The sequence below is a fragment of the Culex pipiens genome, chromosome 3 (assembly GCF_016801865.2).
Source record: "Culex pipiens pallens isolate TS chromosome 3, TS_CPP_V2, whole genome shotgun sequence".
NCBI lineage: Eukaryota > Metazoa > Arthropoda > Insecta > Diptera > Culicidae > Culex > Culex pipiens.
Window position 1 is genome coordinate 32,748,212 of NC_068939.1, and position 25,692 is coordinate 32,773,903.

At 36.8% G+C, this 25,692-nt stretch overlaps 1 protein-coding gene across 13 annotated transcripts in view; it reads right to left on the reverse strand.

The window, feature by feature from the left end:
• LOC120430453 (serine/threonine-protein kinase mig-15) overlaps positions 1–25,692 on the reverse strand; it is a 128,553-nt gene that overhangs the window by 11,197 nt on the left and 91,664 nt on the right. For 4 of the 13 annotated variants that reach the window (XM_039595562.2, XM_052710287.1, XM_039595561.2 and 1 more), the window contains 6 exons: positions 21,769–22,142; positions 15,976–16,186; positions 15,622–15,660; positions 13,241–14,176; positions 5,282–5,410; positions 44–781 (listed from right to left, as the gene is read on the reverse strand). In XM_039595562.2, the coding sequence (XP_039451496.1) occupies positions 44–781; positions 5,282–5,410; positions 13,241–14,176; positions 15,622–15,660; positions 15,976–16,186; positions 21,769–22,142 (2,427 nt within the window). The remainder of the gene's footprint in view (positions 1–43; positions 782–5,281; positions 5,411–13,240; positions 14,177–15,621; positions 15,661–15,975; positions 16,187–21,768; positions 22,143–25,692) is intronic. The other 9 variants (XM_039595603.2, XM_039595591.2, XM_039595580.2 and 6 more) reach the window with 7 other exon arrangements.

Sequence of the window (25,692 nt, forward strand, 5' to 3'; positions counted from 1 at the left end):
GCCAAACCCCCAACAACTCCAACCCGCCCCAAGCTAAACACACCTTTCCCTGGCCAGACCGGTCCAGCAGCATCAGCCCGTTCTCGGTGCCGATCAGCAGGTTGACGCCCCACAGGGCCGCACACAGAATCTCCGAGTTGAAGCGCTTCTTGTACTTGCGAATCTCGGGCGTATCGCTGGCGGCGTCGTGCGAGGTCGGCGTCACGTTGACGTTGACGTGGCTTTCACGCCGCGTGGCCGCCGAACCGCCCGAACCCGCGCTAAAGCCGAACGTCAGGAAGCTCCGCTGCTTCTGTTGCAGAGCCAGTGCGTACGGGGGGAGGGGCAGGGGCGTTCCGGCACCGATTCCGGAGTTTAGCGACGCCGGTTGCGACGATTGTTGTTGAAGGTGGTGATGTTGTTGTTGTTGTTGGTGGTGGTGGTGCAACAGATGTTGTTGATAGGGAGGTAAATGATTGTTGTTGTTATTATTGCTACTATGCAAGAGTTGGTTATGGATATTTAGTTTTCTTATGTTAATCGAGTGGTTTGGACTGTTATGGTGGGAGGAAGAGGACGAGTTCGACACCGTCGAGTTGGGCGACGAGTTGCCACCGCCGCCGCTGCTATTGTTAAGGTTATGGTTATTGCTGTGGCTGATGTTGTTGTTGTTGCTACTGTTGTTGTTGTTGTTGTTGTTGTTGTTATGATGATGGCCACCATTGTTGTTGTTGTTGTTGATCTGGCCGATGAAGGATTTGGAGGGTGTGGAATTGACGGAGGAACTGACGGCTGCCCGGTACTGTTAGGTTTCGAATTGGCATTTTTGTTTGTTTGATTTGCATTGTTTTGTTTTGTGGTTGTTGGCGCGTTTCACCGGCGGTTTTTGTTTAATTGTTTCGTATGGCGGTAAGTTGAAGAGAACCAAAAAAGGTAAAAATTAGTAAATCAAGCAAATTAATCTAAGCTGAAACATTGAAAAATAAACTAAGAATAGAACACATGCAAACTAATTAAACAAACGCAAATGATTAACGTGTTAAAGAAAGCATAACATAACTAAACAATACTGTTAGAACGAATGAGGGATAAGTAATGAGTAAATGAACAAATCAGATGATTTCATGAGTTTCCAATCTAGTCCATACGTTTTGTTAGAACAAACAAATCGAAATCATGGATGCATTGAAACAATATTATATTAAGATTTACGTATCAATTTTCGTGTGCTCTCTTGTTCTATCTAGAAAGGAATCCCAGCAAGCTTATGGTACGTTCATTTGAGGGCTAGTCAAAGTGCAGAGCTGTCAAAAAGTTTCTTTGAAGAAACTCGCACTAGTTTTGCCACAACCTTGGAACTGAAACTCTAGTGCCGCCCTCGATATTTTTTCAGTTTCAGATTTTGTTTGTTTACATTTCAGTAGTAACAGTTCAAAAAGGCGAATCTGCGATTGTAAACAAGAAGTCTATCCCTTTTGCTCGAGTAACAGTTCACGTCAAGTAAGAGGGGGATAGACTGCTTGTTTACAATCGCAGATTCGGATTTCACGACAACCCCGGGAAACATCAATCTATGCGAATTCGTATGGAGGAAAACAAAAATATAAAAATTGAAATTACAAGCCTAGGTTTCAACATTTGGATGAAAAAAGTGTTTTAAAATGCATTTTACAGGCGTACAGTTGCTTTCCAATAATTAATTTTTAAAATATCGACGTATTGACAAATTTTTTTTTCGCAAAAAAAAAAAAATTTTTTTTTCAAAAAAAACTTTTCGTGTGACTGTACATTGGTACAGTCGGCTCTCTGGCTGTCGATCTTCTCGATATAAATATTACTCCATGTACCGATGAATTCTTCAGTCCCTTCAAACTGCATACTTCGATTGTCTTTATTCCTCGATATTTTCTCTTGCTTGAAGGATCTCTTCCTCGACGATCCCTTGGATTCTATTTGCTTTAAACATCTATTCCGGTTGTCAATAATTTCACTTTCTCATGGCTTGCATAGACATTTTTCTTTGAGAAACGAAGCTTTGAAGGGTGTTTGACATTTCTTTGTTTTTGTTTGCTGGACGTTGCCATGATTCGCTCGCATAGCTGGTTAGCAAGAAAAAACAAATTTCAATCGAGCCTTCATTTTGCATCGTTCTGTAAACTGATGCTTCTCTTCCTCGACGGCCCCTTGGATATTGACAACCAGAGAGTCGACCAGGCCAACTTTGAAGGGGGGCGACGTAAACTTTGAAAAATATTTGCAACGGCCTAAATATAAAATTGAAAACTAAAAAAAACTGATATGTATCAATTGGAAAATACAAACAAACGAACCCAGAACAAAAAAAATATAAAAATTTCTTTAAAAATTTAAAAATATAAAATTAAAAAATTCCATATATTTAAAAATTCAAAAATCGGAAATTTCAATGTTCAAAGACTCAAAAATTCAGACATTTTATTTTTGTAAATTTGGCTCACACTTTGTGGGGGCCTTCCCTATGACCAAAGAAGCATTTTGTGTTATTGGTTCACCCATACAAGTCTCCATACGATTTTGGCAGCTGTCCATACAAAAATGGTACGTAAATATTCAAACAGCTGTAACTTTTGAGTTAATTTTCTGCTCAATTTGCTGTCTTTGGCAAAGTTATGTATTTCTGAGGACTATTGAGAAAAAATAGGTACACGGAAAAAATGCCAATTTTTTTTTTACTTAAAAAAAATATGTCAAATTTTGTTTTGTATGTAATTTTGTTTTTTTTTTAAATCACTTTTTTCCAAAACATCATAACTCGGCGGCAGATTTTTTGACCATACTTCTCTATGGCTTAAAAGTTGCGGATTTTGTCTCCACAAAGTTTGAGCCAAATCAAAAAATACAAAAAAAAACGTTACTTAATCCACCTTAAGGTGGTTGGTGCCTTCCTCGCATTCATGTTGTATTTTAGGTGGTATTTACAAATTAATTTAGGAGTTTTTTTGAATTTTTTTTTTCATTTGATTTTTTTTTAAATTATTGATTTTACTTGAACAGCAATTTTCAATGCTGGAGTTTTTTTTTTGAAAAGGACCAATAAATCAAATTTTCAGTTTTTGCTTTTTGGGTGTTTTTTAATACCCTTGACTCAAGGCGGTTCTAAAAACACCCAAAAAGCAAAAACTGGAAATTTGGTTTATTGGACCTCTTCAAAAAAAAAAATCCAGAATTCTTTTTTTTACCAACGCTTTAAAATAAAGGTGAAAAGTCTCATGAGTTATATATTTCAGTAAAAAGTTCGTGAAAATCTTTGTCGAGACAAAATTATGCAGCAACATAATTAATACAGATTTTTTCCAGAAGAGACGCAGACACTGCTTAAGCGATGTGGCAACCGGGCGATACGCATGCAAGGGGGTGTGGCTGCCGATCCCCCGCGTGGTTAAAAAGTCAAAAAAGCAAAAAGACCCGGCCTTTGAGGTTATGCAAAAAAAGCCACAAAAAAACTTTTTCTTGGCATAACTTCAAAATTACTTCACTAAACAGAATAAAATTTAATAGGGTCTTAGGGGACCCCAAAACGAACAGAATAAGGCGGATCCGGCCAAAATCGGTTCAGCCAGTTCTGAGATAATCGTGTGGAAAAAAATCATGTCTACACACATCCCCACAGACATTTGTTCAGAATTTGATTCTGAGTCGATTGGTATACGTGAAGGTATATCTAGGAGTAGTATTTAAGAAGTTCATTTTTCGAGTGATTTTATAGCCTTGCCTCAGTGAGGTGAGGAAGGCAAAAACTAGTGAAGTAATGTAAAATTCTTCTTTTAACCAAGGGACAATGATTCAACAAAATAAAAAAAAAATAAATACGGAATTTATTTTTTTTTGTCACCATAGAATACAACAGTCTAGACCCGATTAAACGAAGTCATCGCAAATGCGATTTTTTCCGGAAAAAAGAATCTTTGAATAATCGAATCTGAACTGCCATCAACTCTTTAAAATATACTGATGATTTTTTCATTAAGCTTTACTAAATGATGACCGATTACTAGCAATTGTTAATTCTGGAATGTTATTTAAAAAAAGATGTGTTGAGTTGATGTTACAGAACGAGTTCATCGCAAATGATTATAACTAAACCAAAAATATCAAAATGCATTTTAATAGAAAAACTAAATTTGAGTAATTATTATTTGTTTTGTAAGCCTAAGTAAATAGAATTTTGCTAACTATTTAAACTAGAAATTAATCGAGCAGTGTCTTTAAAAGTGTAGTACTAGATTAGTGATTAAATAAACTGCTGCCTGCATTATGATTGCTCAATTTAGATTTTTAAAATCTAGTACTCCACTTCTATTGAACCTAACGAAAGGACGTACACATGGTCAGTGAAAATTAAAATGATTCAACTACTGTTAGTAGTAAAAGATCGCTAACTTAACAAAACTAACAGAAGTGCGGCGCGTCAACACCGGTTGTCACACTACAGCATAGAGCAGAAGTAGTAGTCAGTCTGTGGTAGTTGGTTAGTTTGTGTGGTTTGCCCTGTAAGATATAGGTTTTTTGCGTTTCATGTTTGTGCGGTTCGCGTCTTTTCCGTTGAAATTACTTACAACCAGTTCCGATATTTAAATGCAGCCATCAGTTCGGTTTTGTATACGAGATCTCCGAATTTTTGGGGGAGATTTGCGACGTGTATTTGTTATTTATTTTGAAACAATGGTGAACAATCTTATTGTGGTGAGCTTATTCAATTCAGTGATCAAACAGCGGTGGATGTTAATGTTGGCACACAGCAAAAACTTTTCACTCTTTTTTGTTGGATTAAGTCACAAACGAAAGCATTGGTGTAGAGAGAGCTGGAAAGCACTGATAAACAGAGGAAAATTTTCCGAGATTTTACATACAAAATTGGGAATAAAAAATTGCTCAAATAATTTCCTCTGTTTATTTTCAGTACAAAAGGAGTTGAATTTGTAGTACTAGAATATCATGAGCATAATTTATTATTATGTTAGTTCTTAGCTTTACAAAAAATATAATACTCAAAATAAATAATATTCTAGTACTACACTTCATTTCATGACTTAATCGACCCCAACACCCCCAAAACCCCCGTCTCAAAACGAAGAGCAAACAGCCGGGCAGGTAGGGCAAACAGCAATCGAAAGCATCAACACGTGTGGTGTACGGCGGCATTTGTTTGTGGTGTTTTTTGTTTGCTCTCTCACACAATGACATAAATGACAGGTGGTGAAATGGATGGAACGGAATGGGGTGGTGGTGGTGGTGTAGTACTAGATTACAGTTCAATACTGACCTCTTCACTGGCGGACTTGTCGTGGCGGGGTGGCGTCGCCGGGGACGCTTGGCTCAGTAGATCCGGCAGGACACTGCTGGTGCGTTGGCCAGGGGTTCCCAGGCTGCTGTTTTCGCCGCCGACTCGGTTCTAGGGTGGTTTTGGGTAGGCGGTACAAGAATGGGAACGGTTAGATCGGTTTGAAATGGTTTGGTGTGTGTGTGTTTTATTTTTTTTCTGGGTGGATAATTTGAAACAGAACTCTCGACTACTGAAAAATTTCCTTTGATTGAGGTTAGGTCGTAGCTTGGGTGTACAAAAAAGAGAATTTAATAAAGGAGGACAAAATTAAGCAAAAATAAACGTTTAAATATACTTGAAAGACGAATAAAAACAACAACTGTTTTCGGTAGTTTTCGTAGTGTTAGTAGCGGATAAGCGGTGAGTGTGAGTGGTTAGTTTTGATTTTAATAATTTTGTGGTGATTTTCAACGGTGGTGGTGGTGGTGGTGGAATAAAAGTGTGACACAAAAAGAATCCCATTAGTAGAGAGTTTGCACTGGCAGAGGGAAAAAAACTTTTTTTTTCAATATTTGTGATAAAAAATGGCCAGCACAAACACGCAGATCACGCAGTTATCCAGGTGTAAAAGCAAAGCGCGCAACAACACTCGAAAGCGTATAGAGGGACCATCCATAAACCACGTGGACATTTTAGGGGGGGGGGGGGGTATGGCGATTGTCCACGCTCCATACAAAAAAGATTTTTTTTGTATGGACAATTGTCCACGAAGGGGGGGGGGGGGGGGGTTCGAGATTCCCAAAAAAGTGTCCACGTGGTTTATGGATGGTCCCAGAAAAAGTTTTGTTAAAAAGCGTAACAAATCCTGTACGGTTCGCACGATCCGGTCTTACAAATGGTTGAGGTTTGAAATATCTATTTTTTTCGGTTTGAGAAAATTGTAATTTCTACGAAGCACACATTGACACAGCAGCATGACAGATTTTTTTTCTGGTTTCGCTAACAAACAACGAATTGTTTCACTTTTTGACACTACTTTTCCCCCTTTGAGAAGTGGTCCTAAACGATAGCTGACGGGTTAGTAGTAAAAGTCAACACACAGTTTGTTAGTGGTGGTCGAAACAAGGCGTTCCAATTATTTACATTCCATTTACATACACACACATAGTTTTTATTCGGTCAAACATATACAAATGCAGATTATTTACACAGTGGTACTAGATTAAGGCGACGAGCGCGTTTCGGTTTTGTTCGATGCTGTTAAACATGCTCAGACGATGCGTTGTGATTGACACTCGCACAATGACGTACTAGAATGCGCAGTACCAGATCTTTGACAACCAGAGCTTTCCAAGGCTCTCGGTAGGAAGTACTAGAACTGATGAGTTCATACACAATGAAAGCACACGCATAACAAGAAATGAATTGGTTTTTTGTTGCATAACCCGACGATGAATGAGATGAGTCTTTTGGAAATGGGAAAACTAACGAAAATCGATTCAATTGGACACGAATGGTTAGGAACAAACCAAAAACAAAATGGACGGGAGCGAGCGTACAGGTCGAGCGAGGTTGTTCAAAATGGCGACATAGTGGACATGGTTGGGCCGCCATTTTGAAGCGCCTCGTTCGATCTTAATGATTTTCTACGAGCAGCCACGTTCGTTAGTCACACGTGAAGATACGATGATGGCCTAACGTCCACCAGATGTCCTACCGTATCAGGTCGTTACGTTGGTCCTAATTTAACTCTTATCCAAGGTTGTTAATCGAAGATATTTTTGCCGTTTTTTTTCGAACAGCGATATCGATGATGGAAATCGGGACATCGCTGTCGATATAACCTTAATATCGTAATTTTCATCATTTATTTTTGATCATAAAACCGGCGATATAATCGATTATCCGAAGGTTGGTTTGTGACTTCGGATAATCGAATCACGATTTTTTTTTACTTTAACATAAAATTTAGGTTCTGTGACCTGATTTTAGTGAGTGGTTGATTGTCTATTAAATTATGAAATGGAGTTAACTCAATATTTCATCACCTCCATTTTGGCTGCCATCTTGAATTTTTAAATTCTAAATCACTTTAGAGTAGTTCCTTAGGCTCTTTACGATCAAAAATAGGACAACAACAAAAAATTTCATGATTTGATTATCCGATTATCCGAAGTAAATTTTTTCCAAGGCCTTCGGATAGTCGATTCTGGACTGTATTTAAAAACTAGAAAATCTGTATCTTGCGAAGGGATTTTCTGATCGATTTGGGGGTTGATGAGGAGAACTCGGGAAAATGGTTACACTCTTAAGAAATAAACCATTTATTATTATTGGTTTTTGTGAAAAAATATAATTACCAAAAGCAGTGTTTTTTTTAACTTTTGGTTTTGATTCAAAGCCTAATTTTTTTTTAGCTGGTCGAGATTTTTTTGCACAGATTTTAGTAATTGTATTGCATAAATATCACTTCAAACTAAATTTTCAATTAATTTGCATTTTTTTAGATGAAATACAAGTAGCCAATCAATCGATAAAATATGGCAAACATTAAAAAAGAAAAAAAAGAACTCGAAAAAAATTGAAAAAAAAAAATCCTCCTTTTTCTCGAGCTTGGGAGTTAAGGTGTTAAACAGGCTGAAAAATATCTTGACAATTATCATTTGTGGACAATTAGGCAATTATTTGCATGAGTACAAAAAGCCCAGAAAAAACCCGATTTAATATCACCAGAGGTGAAATAGAGCCAAAATGATGAAACTCCGACAAATATATTGGTGCAATTAATTTTTCAGAAACAAAATGATACCACCCAGTGAGAATTTGACCTAAAGCTTCGAATATTTTAGGCTAAACCTCGAATACCATTTTTTTTAATTTCAGAAGTATATTATGGGTCGCAAGGTATTAAAATTTAATTAAGAAAAACATATTGGCTTGACATTATTAGCAAAATATAAAGGGTACTCAGTCTTCAATGTTAGTCTATGATTAACTTAAAAAAATATGTATCGCTATTGCACTTTGTCGATCTATTACCAAAAGCCAAAAAGAACACTTTCACGCGCAAGCGTTAATGTGCTGGCGTTTTTGCTTTGACTTGACGACTTGTCGATCTTTCGAGCAAGAACGTGCCGGGACTTCGAATTTGATGTTCAGTATGGGTCATTCCACCTGAAGTGTGCAAGAAAAAATGCAAATTTGAAAATTACCATCTCCGATTCTGCTCAAATTTGGCAGAGCTGTTGAGACTATCAAAACATGCAAAAATCCCGAATTTCATCCAAATCGGACCACCCTCTCCATTTATGTACCCTCCAAAAAAAATCGACTTTTTGGCGATTTTTGAGCAAAACCCCTATCTTCAAACGACGATAACTCAGGAACCGCAAATCATAGAGGGTCGGTCTTATACTCAATTTTGAAGGAAATTGGACGTAGAATCCATTTCCGTGATCAAAATTTAGATTAAAATATGTTTTCTTCATGTATTGCGCAATTGAAAACTTTAAATGGCCGTATCTCAAAACAGCCCTATTTATTTTTTAAATTTGACCTCACCATCGTATTCCCCGTCCGATTTTACATAAGAATCACTTATCGACAGAAAGGAATATGTTTCGTTCCAGAGATATCGAATTTTAAAGTTTTTAGTTTTTGAGATTACCTACATTAGCTTAATTCGCCACATATGCTAGAAGCACTCAGAAGCGCTGTTCAATAACTGCTACCTGGTTATTTATTGAATTAAGATTTCATCCCAAATAATCATTAGCAAATAAGGCAAAAATGTAATGTACACCACTGTAGGAAACTGCTGTATACGGTGAATTTGTGTGCTAGCCCACAGTACAAAGCAAGAACGACACGCAATACAGGGCAGAATGGAATTCCCGCAGAGCTAGCAGGAAATTGTAATTGATCTTGTAACTTAAGAAAAAGTGTACGATACATTATCGTGTTAAAAATTATGAATTAATATGAACAAAACTCTCGTGAAGCATGATTAAGGAGGAGGATTTCTGGAAAGTATAAAACTGGAAAAAGGTAAGAAAATCACAACGATTAATCTGATTTATTATCTAGTTGTGTTATTATTCAGTTGTGTTCATTTTGACACCGTCCGAACAATAATCTTTTTTTTTGTTTGCCAATCATTTCGAAATCTTGGAAGACGATACAGCTGCTATCCACATGTATCAGAAGTATATGGTATTGCTTTTGAAATTAAATGTACCAGAATTGAAAAAAATAATCAATTATTCTGATGAAACACATTATAAAAATCGGTTTAATATGATCAATCTTTCAAACCCTAAGGCAGAATTTGGGGTTTTTGCTGAATGGCACTATTTCGCTACCGCACATGGCAAAAGCTCTAGAACCCATGAGAATTATTTCATCTACTACAGCCAGCTCTACATTTGTTCTCGTTTCAAATAAAAGAAGAAATAAAAGAAATAATTTGAGAAAGTGGGAAGAAATGAGGAATTAGAAAAAATATGAAAATAATAGAATAATGAAAAATTTTCGAAAATTGTATTGTAAAAACTCTGTAGCATTTGCAAATAAATATTAAAAGTTCAAATTTTACTTAATATGGTTCAATGACACTGAGATCAGGAAAAATAGTGCATTAAAAATTACCCAATAAATATTCCTTAAACAAAAAATAGATTGTTCAAGGTATTGATTATCTCAAAATCGTATAAAATTGAAAAAATAATTCATCTTACAGAACACCAGGTAGTTATTATTGATCAGCACGACTGAGTGCTTCTAGCAGATGCGGCGAGTGTAGATATTATAATTATAGGTAATTTCAAATACCTAAAACTTTAAAATTCGATATCTCTGGAACGAAACATATTCCTTTCTGTCGATAAGTGATTCTTATGTAAAATCGGACGGGGAATACGATGGTGAGGTCAAATTTAAAAAATAAATAGGGCTGTTTTGAGATACGGCCATTTAAAGTTTTCAATTGCGCAATACATGAAGAAAACATATTTTAATCTAAATTTTGATCACGGAAATGGATTCTACGTCCAATTTCCTTCAAAATTGAGTATAAGACCGACCCTCTATGATTTGCGGTTCCTGAGTTATCGTCGTTTGAAGATAGGGGTTTTGCTCAAAAATCGCCAAAAAGTCGATTTTTTTTGGAGGGTACATAAATGGAGAGGGTGGTCCGATTTGGATGAAATTCGGGATTTTTGCATGTTTTGATAGTCTCAACAGCTCTGCCAAATTTGAGCAGAATCGGAGATGGTAATTTTCAAATGGTGTTCCGCTTCAGGTGGAATGACCCGTATATGATTCTGTATAAAACCAAACAATTTAATAGGAAAAAATAGGGTAAAAATAAGACGAAAAACACTAATATGGCTATATCTCTGGAAATACATTTTGGAAAAGCTTAAAATTTTGGGCCCAATCAGTTTATGACGCATGTTTTCGAATGGCTTTTTGTTTGAAACTGAATTCTTGTAATTTGATAGTGTTATCTGTAAAATTGTCCAAAAAATACCTCTAAAAATGGCTTTGACCACATTTACTGGTCAAAAATTGTGAATCGAAAAATAAAATGTTCGTCTCCGACCCCATGGCTACAAATCTGAAATATAAAAATTGTGGGTTTTACGTGCGGTTTTTCAATGATGAAAGACACAAATTGTTAAAAGCGGATACAGAAAAAAAACGGAATCGACGTAACACCTTATAATGTGGCCCTCTTAAACCTTGCGGTTTCGTCAACGGATCCACAGGCGTGTATCGTTCTTTTTGCGACAAGACTCCGCCTCCCGGGTCTCCTAAGTGTGAAGGTATGGGCACGGGGAGAGGGCACCGAATACCGAATAAAAAGCGGATACAGACATCGCTCAAATATTTCAGAAAAAGAGCTCTCAAAAATCAGACTTTGAGTTCCGGGTTTCGGGCCAAAATTCAATCGAAAGAGCGCATTTAAACCTTCAATTTAGTAATAGGATTTTTTTCTGGGACGACTCCTCGCCGCGCACGAATTTTTTAAGATTTCTGAGAAAAGTGTTTTTCCAAAAGCAAACCTTAAACCTTTATTTTGCAAGAAAGGCAAAAGTTTTTCTCCAGTGTTTTTTTTATAACTATTCTTTTTTAATCGAACCAAAAAATTCCCTAAGAATCATCTTCATCAGTGGAAAAAAGAGGTGATACTGAGCAAAACACATTTTTTAAAAATTTTACCTTAAGGGGTTACATACATGTAAATCGGCAAAAATGTCAGAGGTTGGTTTGAGCACAAACTTAAACTTTTTTTTTAATCTGTTTTCATTACATTTTAAACTTTCGTCAAAATACATTTGATGACATTTGGTTGTATCATTGCCGAGATACAGCAAGTTAGCATTTTCAAAAAACGGGTGCCTCGATATCTCAACACTGTCTTGACCAAATCGGCTCAAAATTTTGGCGAAGACTCATTAAACCGGTGCCGTGTGCATGACGAAAGCCGATTTTAAATAAGTTTATTTTGAAAAAAGTTAATTTTTTTATGTATTTCATATTAAAAATCGTCAGTTTTAGATTTCTGTATTTTTTTAAAATGCAAAATTTCAAAATCGGGCTTCATCAAGCACACGGAATAAGTCTTGCGAGTCTTCACCCCAAATTTCAGCCAATTTGGTCTATCCCATCTCGAGATATCGTGGCACCCTTAAATCAACTCGGTGTTCAGCGAAAAACAGTCGGAAAGTTTGACATTTCGCTTTACGCATGGGAAATTTTTCAGGCCAAATCATCTCGGAATTTGTTCCAGTTGTCTAAATGCTTATCAACCCTTTTCTCGTAATGCTCCAGAAATAGAAAATGGAATTGTTTAAATATTTTTAAATTGGCCAAATTTTTTTTTTCAGAGCTTGAATATGATTTTGCATAAAAAAAAACTTGAACAATTTTGTATTTTCATTGGATATTTTTCAAAAATCTTCATTTTCAAACAAAGGAACTCGCACTTTTTCGTGTTTGACAGTTTGCCAAACAACAAAGCAAAATGTATGCAGGCTGACGTTTCTGCAAACAAATGCAGGCAAACTGCCAAACTATCAAAAAGTGCTAGTTAGTTTGTTTGCCATAGTCTAATACCTCCTGTACTCATCTACAACATTGCCAAATCGATCATAATTTCCTGTTAAAGATACAGATTTTCAAAACAAATATTTATATTTCTTTCGTAAAAGATAAAAGTATGAATAATGTATAGAAAAAAGAGTTCAAAAACTAAAAATCGACGGAGTAAATTACTCGAAATTTAATCAAATTCGTTCCAATGAGCATTTCCCAGCAAAAAAAGTTTAATTTTGGAGGGTTGAAAAAATTTGTTGGTTGAATTACCTCTTATTTGAGTAATATTACCTTAAAAATGTGTGAAAAAGGGAACCTAATGAAAATTCACCAGAAACTGATAAAAAAAGATCAGTTTCAGGTGTAACACTACACAGAAAAAAAGTTGAATTTTGGAATGTTGAAAATTTGTTTTTCATAAAAAATGTGTTAAAATGTGAACCAGATGAATATTCATCAAAAACTGATGAAAAATCATCATTTATGGGGTAAAGTTAATCATTATTTTTGGCACAAAATCTGTCACCATTTCCTGATGATTACCATCATTTTTTTCTGTATTTATAATGACGGCAATATTACCGCCAACAAATTGATCAAATACCGATGACGATAACGACAATATTATGGATATTTACGGGTCGATCATCGTTAACAACCTTGCCTTAACCTATCACGCGGAAGAGCAAACCAAACGTTAGCTAAACATATGGGGTAGGGGAGGAGTCACGCACGCAACTTCGGTTAAACGTCCTTAAGGGGCGGGGGGAGGCACTCAACAAACGGAGAACGCTCTCGACTATTGTTCGTAGCCCGAGAGAGAGAGTTATTGGCGCAGTTCTGCGGTAGAGTTGGTTTTACCTGACTGTCGATCAGTTGCTGCCGCGTGGGCGAATTACGCACAAAAATCACGGATTCGGTTTTCTCGCGGCGAGGCCTCAGGAAGTCGAGATTTCGGGACGCCGGAGTGGCTTGCCGGCCGTTGGAGGCGGGAGCAGCAGCAGCGGCCGTCGTCGTCGTTTGCCGTGGAGGCGTTCGCGGCCTGTGGTCATCGCCATCGGCGCCCCGTTTGGTCACGGTGAAGTCCGTCAGAATGGGTTCGCCCTTGGAGGTGCCTCGGTTCCGCGAGAATATGGCACTGGACCGTTGCTGGTGGTGGGGGTGTTGGTGCTGAAGTTGCTGGTGGATCGCACTGGAGGACATTTGCTTGCCGAGTCCACCGCCGACGACGGTGGGTGCGCTCTGGTCTCCGAGGATGGCCGAGTGGCGCTTGGACAGTGGGAAAAAGTCCGAGTTTTCCCGCCGGAAGCCGCGTACAAAGTTGAGCGAGAGTTTAGAGTCAGACTCCTGACGTTTGTGAGATTGGGACGGAGCAAGGAACTGTTGTTGCGGGCCGGACTTGCCGGGAGATTGCTGACTGCGGTACTGGCGGGCAAAGATCTCACTTTTGACCCGTTCCTCCAGCCGGATCTTGTTGTTCATCTCTTCGACCTTTTTCTTTTCGGCGTACGCCAGGTTGGACACTTTGCTGTTTTCGCGCTCCTTGCGGAACTTGTCCAGGCCTTGGCCTGCGGCACCGTTCAGCCGACTGCTGGATTCGGCCGGCGAAGACGACGAGGACTTGTCGGACATTGAGTGGCGCTGGTGGGGTCGTGGTCGCTCGTTGGACGGAAAGAATCGCTCAAAGTCCCAGTCCCGCAGCAGGACGGCTTCCTCGCACTCGGACGGGGTCGAGCCGGTGGAACCGGTCGAGGAGGTCGTGGTTCCGATCGACGAGGTCGACTTGTTGTCGTAGTTCTAGATTAGTGGCGGGGATTTTAAGAGGGGGGGTTCGAGTTTTATTGCTATAATGGATGTGGGCTTGAACTCTTAACAATCTAAAAGGCTGCACCCGCACAGTGGTGACTTGAACGCTCAACCAGGAGGGGAAACTTGGAAGGTGGGGGATCTGTATGCGTGTGTCTGTGGCTATTAAGGTGCGCGCATGGTGTGTCTACCTTGCTTTGAAGAGGGCTCAGAGCAAACGAACGTTACAAACTATTCAACAAGCCGAACAAACTAGAACAGCTTTGCCGTCAACACACACGGCGCGTAACGCGTGGCAAAATGTCAGACAAATAAAAAAAAACTGGGTGAAAAACAAACACGAAAATATTACAAACCACTACCATTTGTACCAGAATGTCGCTTCTTGTACACACAGATCTGAAAAGACAATGTTTAACAAAAGGTTTTGTTGTGTTTGCATGTGTTGATTTTTTGTTGGATTTGTACACGACATACCATGTAGATCTGCATTTATGTGTGTGTGATTTTTTGTTTGTTTGTTTTGCGAAATATCGAGAAAACAGAAACCCTTCTCCGTAGGATGGAAAGTAGACAGGATTAAAACTATTAAGAGAGTTAGCTAACGGTTTTTAAACTGCGATTTGTTTTTTTTATTTGGCAAATGCAACGATTAACGATTATGCAGAGAAAGAGTGATAAAAGTGGGAAAAGGGTAGCGACATTGTTTGAGATATTCAATCTGTTTCACTTTAAATCAAGCATGACGGACATTTCGATCGACAGATGGCACTTAATTTGAAGAAAAAGTGTTTTTCAAAACAACGGTGTGTTGTGAAGTTGAGCGATTTGAACAAATCCAAGTGCAAGATTTAAATAAAAGTGTTAACACCACAGGTGAACAGACCAAGCTTGTTTGAATCCTCTTCACTGTTGGTCAACGCCATCTAGTTTTGATCATGCGTACTATGAACTGTCAAATGCTCGAAGAACAATTTCTTGGTGAGCGAAAATCAAAACTTGCAGATGAATTGTGTTTTTTAACAAATAGACAACCGTGACAAAACATAACTATTGCAGAATGTTCTAACTAACAGTACGAAAAGAAATAGTTGAAAAACCCATCAGCCCTAACCTCAAACTTTTAGCTACCAAAAGGGCTACCAAAAATATGGAGGTGAAACTAAAACGGCATTCAGTACTTTTAACTTGAACTTTGAGGAAATGTGGTCAAACTAAAGATGAATCAAAATTAAACGAATAAATGAATTTAAAACGAAAAATCGGTGGAATGGAACACAACTTCAAGCAGCGGCAAATGAGTGGTTTGCTTTCTTTACAAAATGAAATAGTTGAGAAAAATAAGCATTTTTTTCGAACGGGGGGAGGAATCCTGAATTTAAATGGTCTAAAGTGGTAAACAATAACGGTAACAATAATAAATTTTGGTTTATTACGTTTTGGATCTCGAAATTTTTCCATTTAACGTTAAAAATCTGGGAGGAAGAGAGTTTCGAGAGAAAATGAAAAAGAGAGAGAGAGAAAACACAGAGAGAAGATCTGTCTTTTAGGCTGCAACCAACATTTTCGGAAAAAAGGGTGGGAACGTGTCGTTATTTGTTGGATGTGAAAACTTGAAAATGAAAATACGAAACAATTGGAATGTTCGAAACGGAAACCAAATGACTGAAAAAAAACATATCAAAAACTGAACAAAAAACCAAAAAAGAAACAATACAAAAAAAGTGAAATGGCATTTTTGAGGGAAATGTTGTTTTCGTTTCCTCGTGGTCGGAATTGGCAGCACTTACCCTCTTGATCAGCGTCCGGTCGCCCTGGGCGTCGTCGTCGTCGGGCGTGGGTGGCAGGGGTCGGTTCGGGGGGCCGCCACCACCACCCCCACTACCGCCACCCGGAGGCGAAAGCACGCTGCCCCCGGGTGTGGTCGTCGTCGCCGATTGGTTGTTCTGGTCCGACTCGGCCAGCACTCCCAGTCCGCCGGGCCTATAGGAGAATTCGGGACTGAACATAAAAGGGAACCAAAACGAAAAAACGGAAAGAAAACGGAGAGGCGAAGAAATCGGAGCAAACAGACGGGGAAAGAACGGAAGAGAAAAGGGTTTCGAAAAGAAAAAAAAAACAGGCAAAACAAAGAAAAAGCGCAACAATCAAAACGGAGGCAAAAGTAACGAGTAAAGAATTTTGTGTAATTGTTTGTTTTTTTGTTTAAAGAAAAAGTAAATCAACAGTCAAACGGAAAACAAAGATAAAAGGTAAAAGAAAAAGATAGACACAAAAAAGAGTGAAATGGTTAGTGATGACGATGACACAAATGACTTTAAATGTTAAGTTTTTTTTAAATGATTTTTATAGGGTCAATTACTTGTAAAATTGAACATGGTAATGATGCTTTTGAATTTCTAAATGGTCAAAAAACCCTTGCTAAACTACCCTCAAAAACCATTAAAATTGTAATTGTTTTCTTGCTCATGCTGCTTCATGTATATTTTTAACAGTTTACACATATAACAAAGCATTGTTCACTAAAAAGTAGTTCGACCAGACAAGTTTCCTTACAATTTCTGACATATTTGGAAGAGATTTTCTGATCAAATTGTTGTCTTCTGCATTGTTGTAGGTGATAATGAGGGCACTTAAGAAAAAAGGTACACTCTTAAAAAACTTACTTTTTTTTACAGAGTGTTAATTTTTATAAGTTTTAGGGACCAAAAAAGGCAACTTTAGAGCAAATAACGATATAAAATGGCTTTTCTTATTTTTTATTCTTTTCATTTTTTTTCTGAAAATCTCCTTCCTGTTTTTTTGACAGCTGGAAATCCAGCCTTACCTTACCTAATCTATATGCCTTGATAACAAATCAAAATGATCGAGGGGTGAATGAAAATCACATAAATTTTCTATGTTAACATTTCATTACATTTCTTGTTATGTAGGATATTTCGCTGGTTAGTTTGCAATACTCGCTTACTTTTTCAAAAGGTCGTTTGAACATAGAACAGAACTCATGGCCTATTGGTTGTTTTGAAAAAGTAATCTAGAATATGTCGTAAGAGCCTCCGACACTTAATTGAATTTTTTTCTCTAAAACAAATAGAATTTTTATTGCTTTCTAGTAAAGAACATTGATATTCCGTGAATTGAACGAGAATTGATCGAAAAGTTGCTTAGTTTACAAATATCGTCGGCCCGATAGCGATAATCTATCGTTATCGTTATTTTGAAAATTCTACCGGCGATAATGTTATCGCCGATAATGGACGACAACTATTTTTTTTAAATCTTTCTAATAACATTTTAATCGACCAAATTCAACCATATCACGTTAAATTTAAAATGCTTAGAATATATTTTTTGAAAATGCAGTTAGGCCGTTGCAAATATTTTTCTAAGTTTATGTCGCCCCTTCACAATCGGTCCGAAAAATCAGGGGGCAAAAAAATATTTTTTTTTCAAAAAACATTAAAAATTTAATGAAAATAGAAGTCTAATAAACTGAAAGCAATTTGGAATGCATTTTCCAGCGTTTGAAATCATATTTAGCATGTCTGGGATCGATCGATATTTTGACTTATTTTGAAAACTAATGATTGCAAAACAACTGGGCAGGTTTAAAATGCATTTTTGAACATTTTTTTTCATGCAAATGTCAATAATGCTTGTAATTTCAATTTTTCTATTATTTATTTTTATGCCCCCCTCCTCGACTTTGGCCAGAGTCGAGGGACATAAACTTCAAAAAATATGTGCAACGGCCTAAGTTTCAAAGTATAAATACTCAAAATTGTTCACAAAATACCGTATGTTTTCGAAAGTACTCATAATTTGCCATATGAGTATCAATAAAAGCGAAATTTTGTATGCTTTTTCACTTTATTAGAGTTGTTTAGAAAATATTGAAATTTTCACAAAATGCTGTAATTTTTCGAAAATACTCAAATTTTTTAAATTTGCAATTTAATTCTATGTATGGGCTTACAGATATAGGCTTAATTACAATTCTCTACGAAATCGGCTTTTTTTAAAGAATTTTAATTTTTGTATTTTTTACTTCGACTGAAACTTTTTTAGCGCCTATGGTATGCCCAAAGAAGCCATTTTGCATCATAAGTTTGTCCATATAATTTTCCATACAAATTTGGCAGCTGTCCACACAAAAATGATGTATGAAAATTCAAAAATCTGTATCTTTAGAAGGATTTTTTTGATCGATTTGGTGTCTTCAGCAATGGGCGTAATATTGAATGTTAGGACCTTCTGAAATATTAGTCTTGATTTAAAATTTTTGAAAATATTGTTTTCGAAAAGATCGGAAAATTTCACGAATGTTTCATATTTTAACATTGAAAATCGGACCATTAGTTGCTGAGATATCGACATTAGAAAATGGTGTGTTGTTTGGGTGGGACTTAGAAAACATCAATTTTCCTGTTTTAAACACTTGCATGGCAATATCTCAGCAACTAAGGGTCGTATCAACAAAGTTCCAAATAGCAAAATATAGAGAACTTTCTCAGCTTTTCAAAAGTTTTTTTTTTTTTTAAAGTGGGCAAACATGTGCACTAATTTAAAAAAATGAAAAACTGCGACTATTTTCAAAAAAGTCACCTAAAATGGATTTAACTTGAAAACGGTGCACAAGTACTTTTTGATTGAAAATGTGATTTTACATCGAAAAATGAAGTTGAAAAATTTTTGCGACCCATATTTCGAATTTTTGAAAAAATAGTATTGATTGAAAAAATTAATAACTCGGTGAAATATTTTTTGCACAACTTGGAAATTTTTAAAAAGTTGCCATTTTACGTCCTCTAAAACATATCAAAAAATAAAAAAAATCAAGGTAGTGTTTTTTATTTGCAAATCAAGTTTTAGTTACAAAAAGTTAAATAAAAAATCACCAAATTTTTTTTACCCTTTATATTTATTTTCAGTGTAGTTCATATCGATCAAATCGATCAAAAAATTCCTTCAAAAGATACAGATTTTTGAATTGTTATACATCATTTTTGTATGGACAGCTGCCAAATATGTATGGAAAATTATATGGACAAACTAATGATGCAAAATGGCTTCTTTGGACATACCGAAGGCACCAAAAAAGTTTCAGTCGGAATAAAAAATACAAAAAAAAAAATCGAATGACCGAAATCTGAGAGAACTGCTCACATGGCTAATAACTGAAAATAGTGTGTTTTTTTAAGTGTGGTAGATATCTGGATAGTAAAAAAGCTTGCGCAAATATTAAAACGAGTCAAATTGAAAAGCTGTCAAAAGCAAATTTATGAGAAATTTGACGAGCTTTTCGGTAAAAATATTTTCGAGACTAAAAAATCAAGTCTGTCATATAGAAATTGCCAAAAACCACAAAAAAAACTATTTTTTAACATTTTTTTTAACCGCTGTAGCTTCACAAGGATTGGACATTATAGGACAGTGGTCAATATGGAGACTTTTATGTAAAATTGTCTGGGAAATCGATTCCCACTGTCGGTTTTTGAAAATTTTGACGTTTCGCCCACTTTTAACAAAAACAGTTTCAGTAAATGATTTTTGTATTTTTTTAGGAGAGACATACCATCCTGAATTTTTCATGGGTCTTTTTGTAACATCTTAGGCAAATTTCTCAAAAATTTTGAACGAAAAAAAAAAATCGTGACATCACCTATAAATTTAACTTTAAAACTTAAAAATTGAAAAATCTTATAGAAGTGGCATGTTTTTTTCTTTCAGTGTATTTTTTTCAGAAAGCCCGTCCAATTTCCTACAAGTTTGTCTTTGACCACTTTTTGATACGATGCAACGGCCTCGAGATACAGTAATTTTTAAGTTACAAAATTCAAAAATATTTAAATAACATACACTCTTCTCAAATGTAATTTTTGAGCACAATTTGCTCCATATACACAAAAATGGCTTATATAGGCCTAGGATAATATTTCTAAAAAGTTTCATTGAAATCTGAGAGGGTCGGGTACAAAAGTACCAGAAAAATTCTTGATTTGAGCTGGAATTGCTATACAAAATTTCGCTTCGTTCAAAAAGCAGCTTAAACAAAAATTAGGATATTTTGGGATAAATTTAGTGATTTACAACAAAATAAATTATAAAGTGAAAATGCAATTCAAAATTTTGCTTCCTTGCGAATTTTGAAAATTTTAGTATTTTCCGAAAATACAGTATTTTGTAAAAAAATTAGTATATCAACAAAAAAATCTAGTAAGAGGAAAAAGCATAAAACATTTCGTTTCGTTTGATACCCGTATTGAAAATTTTGAAAATTTGAGTATTTTCGAAAAAATACGGTATTTTGTGAACATTTTAGTTGGGGAAATTCTCGTATCTTTGGCAGGTTAAGCTCTCGCTCCTAACTCCATCCAATTTGCTGATTTTCACTATTTAAACAACTAATTTTGCAAAACTTTTGGTAGAAACTTGCTTGCTCACTTCTTATTGAGCTATTTATCACTTGATTTCAGTTGAAAACGCTTTTATTTAGCTTTAATTGCATGTCAAAGTTCTGACCTGCCAACATTAGAGGCACGCTGGAATTAGATGCTGTTCCCCTACTAAACAAAAAAAAAACTCTAATAAAGTAAAAAAGCATACCTAATTTTGCTTCGTTTGATACCCATATTGCAAATTATGGAAATTTGAGTATTTTCGGAAAAATATGGAAAAAAACTATTGAACTATTTTGAGGATTTATAGGGTAAATTCTCGTATGTTTGGCAGGTTAAGCTCTCGCTCCTAACTCCATCCAATTTGCTGTTTTTCACTACTTAAACAACTAATTTTGCAAAACTTTTTATAGAAACTTGCTTGCTCACTTCTTATTGAGCTATTCATCACTCGATTTCAGTTGAAAACGCTTTTAATTAGCTTTAATTGAATGTCAAAGTTCTGACCTGCCAACATTAGAGGCACGCTGGAATTAGATGCTGTTCCCCTACTTTGAAACTTCCTACATTTAAAAAAAAATATATCAAATCAAATCATTCGCTCTACAGCATTGCCTTGGCGTTCTCGATTGCGAGATTCCTACTCAAAAATTAAGTGTCCGAAGGCTTGATTGTTGAGGCAATTGCAAACCTCTTTTTAGCTTCCATCCACCCCGGGATTCAAACTAACGACCTTTGGATTGTGAGTCCAACTGCCTACCAGCGACTCCAACGAGGCAGGACCCAGGGAGACGACTCCTACATCTGGACTGAGCTAACGACCTACCCTTTTAAGGTTAGTCCGGGGCCAACATTTACTTCCCCGTCCGACGGAAGGCGTGGTCAGACAAATCTCGTCTCGAGATCGAACCGGGACCGTCTGGGATCGAACCCAGGCCGACTGGGTGAGAGGCAATCACGCTGAATCGCTGAATAAACTTTAACGAAATTCGGTGATTGAGTCCTTACATGTTTTTTAGATGGTTCAAAGCGATCGACCCTTCTTGACTGACAATTATTTGAAGAAAATATCTTTCAAACGATTTTCTAAACGATAAAAAAATGATTCAAGACTGACCCCAAGATGATCATGAGAAGAATGTGACGATGACCCATTTGTCTGTTCTAACCCACCCCAATACTTACAGTGGCTTCGGCGGGTCGCTGGCCAGCAGCGTGCCGTCGTTCCGCGCCCGATCGTTCGGCTCTTCCGGTTCCGAGTCCGAGTCGGAGCTCTCGATCGGATCCAGCGGGTTGATCGGTTGACCGACGCCGCCGCTCGAATGGTGGTGGTGATTGTTGTTATTGTTATTGCCGTTGGCGGCACCACTGCCAACCCCGGGCTTACCACTTCCGCTGGACTGCTGCTGAGGGAGTTGGGGAAGCGGCTGCTGCTGGGGCTGTGACTGAGACGACGACTGTTGCCGGTTGTTCCGGGGCGGGGCTTCCGGTTGCGCCTGAGGCTGTGACTGTTGGGAGACGCCCAATTCATTTAGTTGTGCGGCTAACATGTCCAAATCCTATTCGACGGGCAGGACATGGCGTGGGGAAGGGTTGTGTGGCGTTGGATTGTGGGTGTGGTTGTTTGTGTGTGTTTGTGTTCAGTTTTTTTTTTGGAGAGAAAAAGTGCGGTTGGGGAGCGCGGGGTTGGACGGACAAAAGTGAACCGATTAGGAAATTGTGAATCTCTTACACAGCGAGTTTGCAACTCTTTCGTTGATCCAGTTAAAGATCCTTTTTTAAACAAATTTTACTTGGCGGAAGAATGTTTATGTAGCGCGGAAACTAAACAAAATCAACACTAAAACTTCAAGCGGTTACTTCAACGATAATGTTTATTTTTTTCAGTGTAGATATCACAAAGGATCGTTAAGATTTTTAAACTACAGCAAACATCAAAAAATAGAAATTAAAAAGGAAAACACATCGAAAGCGTTTTGTTAATACACCGAACAAAGTTTCGTTCAGATTTGTTTCGGTACAGTTTTATTAGAAATTGCGGATGCAAAGAGAAGCTGACATCGTTGCGAAAGGGTTGTGGATGAAGGTGTTCATGGGTGGATGCGTGTGTGTGTGTGTGTAGTGTGTATGATTATGAGGGTGATACATGGATGATAACGACGACGACGATGAAAGTTTGAGCCCTCCGGGCGCGAAATTAGGCCGCCAAACAGGTGGTGACAAAATTGTTACGTAATGACATCTCATCCCCCTTCCCAAGTTTAAGAAGATTGGGGGGGTGAACGAAATTTGGCCCCGTCAAAATTTGAAGCGAAAATGGATTTGCCCAAATGGAAGCATTTCCATGTCGTTGGATGCAGCAGTAGCAGCTGCTGTTCCTGCGAGTGGGGACAAATTTCCAGGAAATGTGTACCATCCACATTTCGCCGGAAGGCTGCAAGACGGGAAATAGAAAATTTCATCCGCGTGGGGGTAACATATTTTTCGCATTCTCGGGGGGCCAGCGTCGTAGTGCCTGTAGGGAACAGTGGTTGTCACAGTTAGGGGACGATTAGATCTAAGCAAGTGAGTAATAATATATCAAATACATCAAACAATGACGAAAAAAAAAATACCGAGATAAATAGCCAAAAAATCTAATTTTAAACAAGATCATAGACAGCTAATTTCTCTAAAATTATTTTGAAGAGTTGCAATGAATATGCTTCCAAGTGATTTGTATAGAACTCTGATCATAAACAATTTTAAGAATGTCTTTAAATGTTTTAAATATCTTCAAATTATTCTAATAAATGAATGGGGTCAAAAGCTCAACTAAATACTTAAACAACTCTGTAATGAGATGTTTTTTTAGTTAATTTTGCCATTTCAGAATTTTAGTTTAACTTTGGAATTTTGAATAACCGTCAAATCGGAAATCACCTAAATTTTAGAACATGCTTCTTATGGGGTTACATACATGTAAATCGGCAAAAATATCAGAGGTTGGTATGAGCACACATTTTAACTTTTTTTCTAAATCTGTTTTCAGGGTACTGAAATATACATTTTCATCTGTTAACAAAATAAATTTGAAGCCATTTGGTTGCATCATTGCCGGGATATAGCTATTTGAAGTTGGCAGTTTCAAAAACGGGCGCCACGATATCTCAAAATTGACTGCAAAAGTCAATGTTGGCGAATACTCGTTGAACCAGTCCCGTGTCATGCACACGGCCGAAGGCCGATTTTTAAAACATTATTTAAAAAAACGTTACTTAATCCACCTTTAGGTGGTTGGTGCCTTCCTCGCATTCATACACCACACAGCCTCAAAAAAGTGTAATAAATAAAAAAGTATAAAATTCTTTTATCAAAATATCTGAGTCCGGCCTCAAAAAAAGTGAACTAAAAACACTAAAGTACTTACAACTTTTGATAGGGTTGTCAGATCTTCAATCTTTTTGGCTTATTGGTCTTTTGATTATCTATCCAACGATGGGTAGCATAATAGATCCGGACAACTTTTTCATCAACATATTTGAGATCCGGCCTCAAAAAAGTGTATAATTAACGCATAAGTGCTCATAACTTTTGATAGGGTTGTCAGATCTTCTATCTTTAGAACGCGTTGGAAAGGTCTTTCAAATACTTTTCCAACAATATATAGCATGATGGGTTTTCTTACAAAAAACACCCTTTTTACAATATTTCAAACTCTACCCAAATCGTTTTTTTTAGCATAACTTTTGAAGTACTTTTCTAAACTTCATAATATTAACTAGGGTCTTGTGGGATCGAATGAGACTAAAACGGTCCAAATCGGTTCAGCCAGTCCGGGGATAATCGTGTGCATATTTTTCGGTGCATGGACTCACATCCAGACACACACACAGACAGAATTTGATTCTGAGTCGATAGGTATACGTGAAGGTGGGTCTAAGAGCTCGAAAAAAGAAGTTCATCATTAAGATCATTAAGATGAGGACGGCAAAAACTGGATATGTATTGAGAGTCTTCACCTTAGAGGTGGGCAAACCGCTCTTTTTGAGCCGCTCATTTTCGTTTCGCTCTTTTTCAAAATTTTGAAAAAATGGTTAGTTTTTAGAATGATATGGTTTTTAAAGTTATTTCACATTGGAATTTTATGAATAATTTGATCTCTATGTCAAGATTTCTACTCGAACCAAAACGTTGAAATAATTGAATGGCATCCAAACTTAAATCTAGGATTTTGAAGAAATCGCTACCAATTTCAAATTGCATTTATTTTTGCCAAAATTGAACGAATGCATTTTATTTGGTGAAATATTCTGTGAACTCTTTTCTAAATTCTGATTTAATCGATTAAGTCTATATAAACGCTAAAGTTTAATCGGACAAGTGAATTAATTTTTTTCTTAAAGTAGATGTTTTGTAATATTTGACAAGTTAAACAATTTTAAGTGCTCAAATTTGTATTTTGGTAATAGATTAATGTACAATTAGTTGCACAATAATTTTTTTTTCATTTTTTTAGAAAATCATTTACTTTTGGAAATTCAAAGACAAGTAGGAAACTGAAAATGAGTTTGAATTTTTTTCAAGTGGTGTTTGGCAGCAATCATATTTTGGGAATATTTTTTATAAAAAAAAATATATTTCAATTTCAACTCTCAAAAATAAATTGTATGCTACAATTTGTTCGAAATTCAATAAATTATATTTATAACACGTTTAAAAATCATTCCATATTGGCACGGTTCTTTCAAAAGATCGAAGTTGTGAGCCATGGTTCATTTGCTCTTTTCGGTGAACCGGCTCTTTGAGCGGCTCGCTCTTTTTTTGCCCACCTCTACTTCACCTCAAATTTCAGCCAATATGGTTGACAACATCTCGAGATATCGTGGCACCCGTTGATCAACTCGGTGTTTCGAGAAAAACGCTCAGAAAATAAGACAGTCCGCTTTGCGCATGGCAAAATTTTGAGTTTAAAACGTCTCTAACTCAGTTTATTCATGAAATATCTTCATGAAACTTTCAGGAGTGATTGATAATTATCTTAGCAGTGAATTCAATATTTTTTGTATGTATGTAACCCCTTAATTTAATGGTTAAAAAGCAAAACAATTTATTCGCGTTTTTTCAATT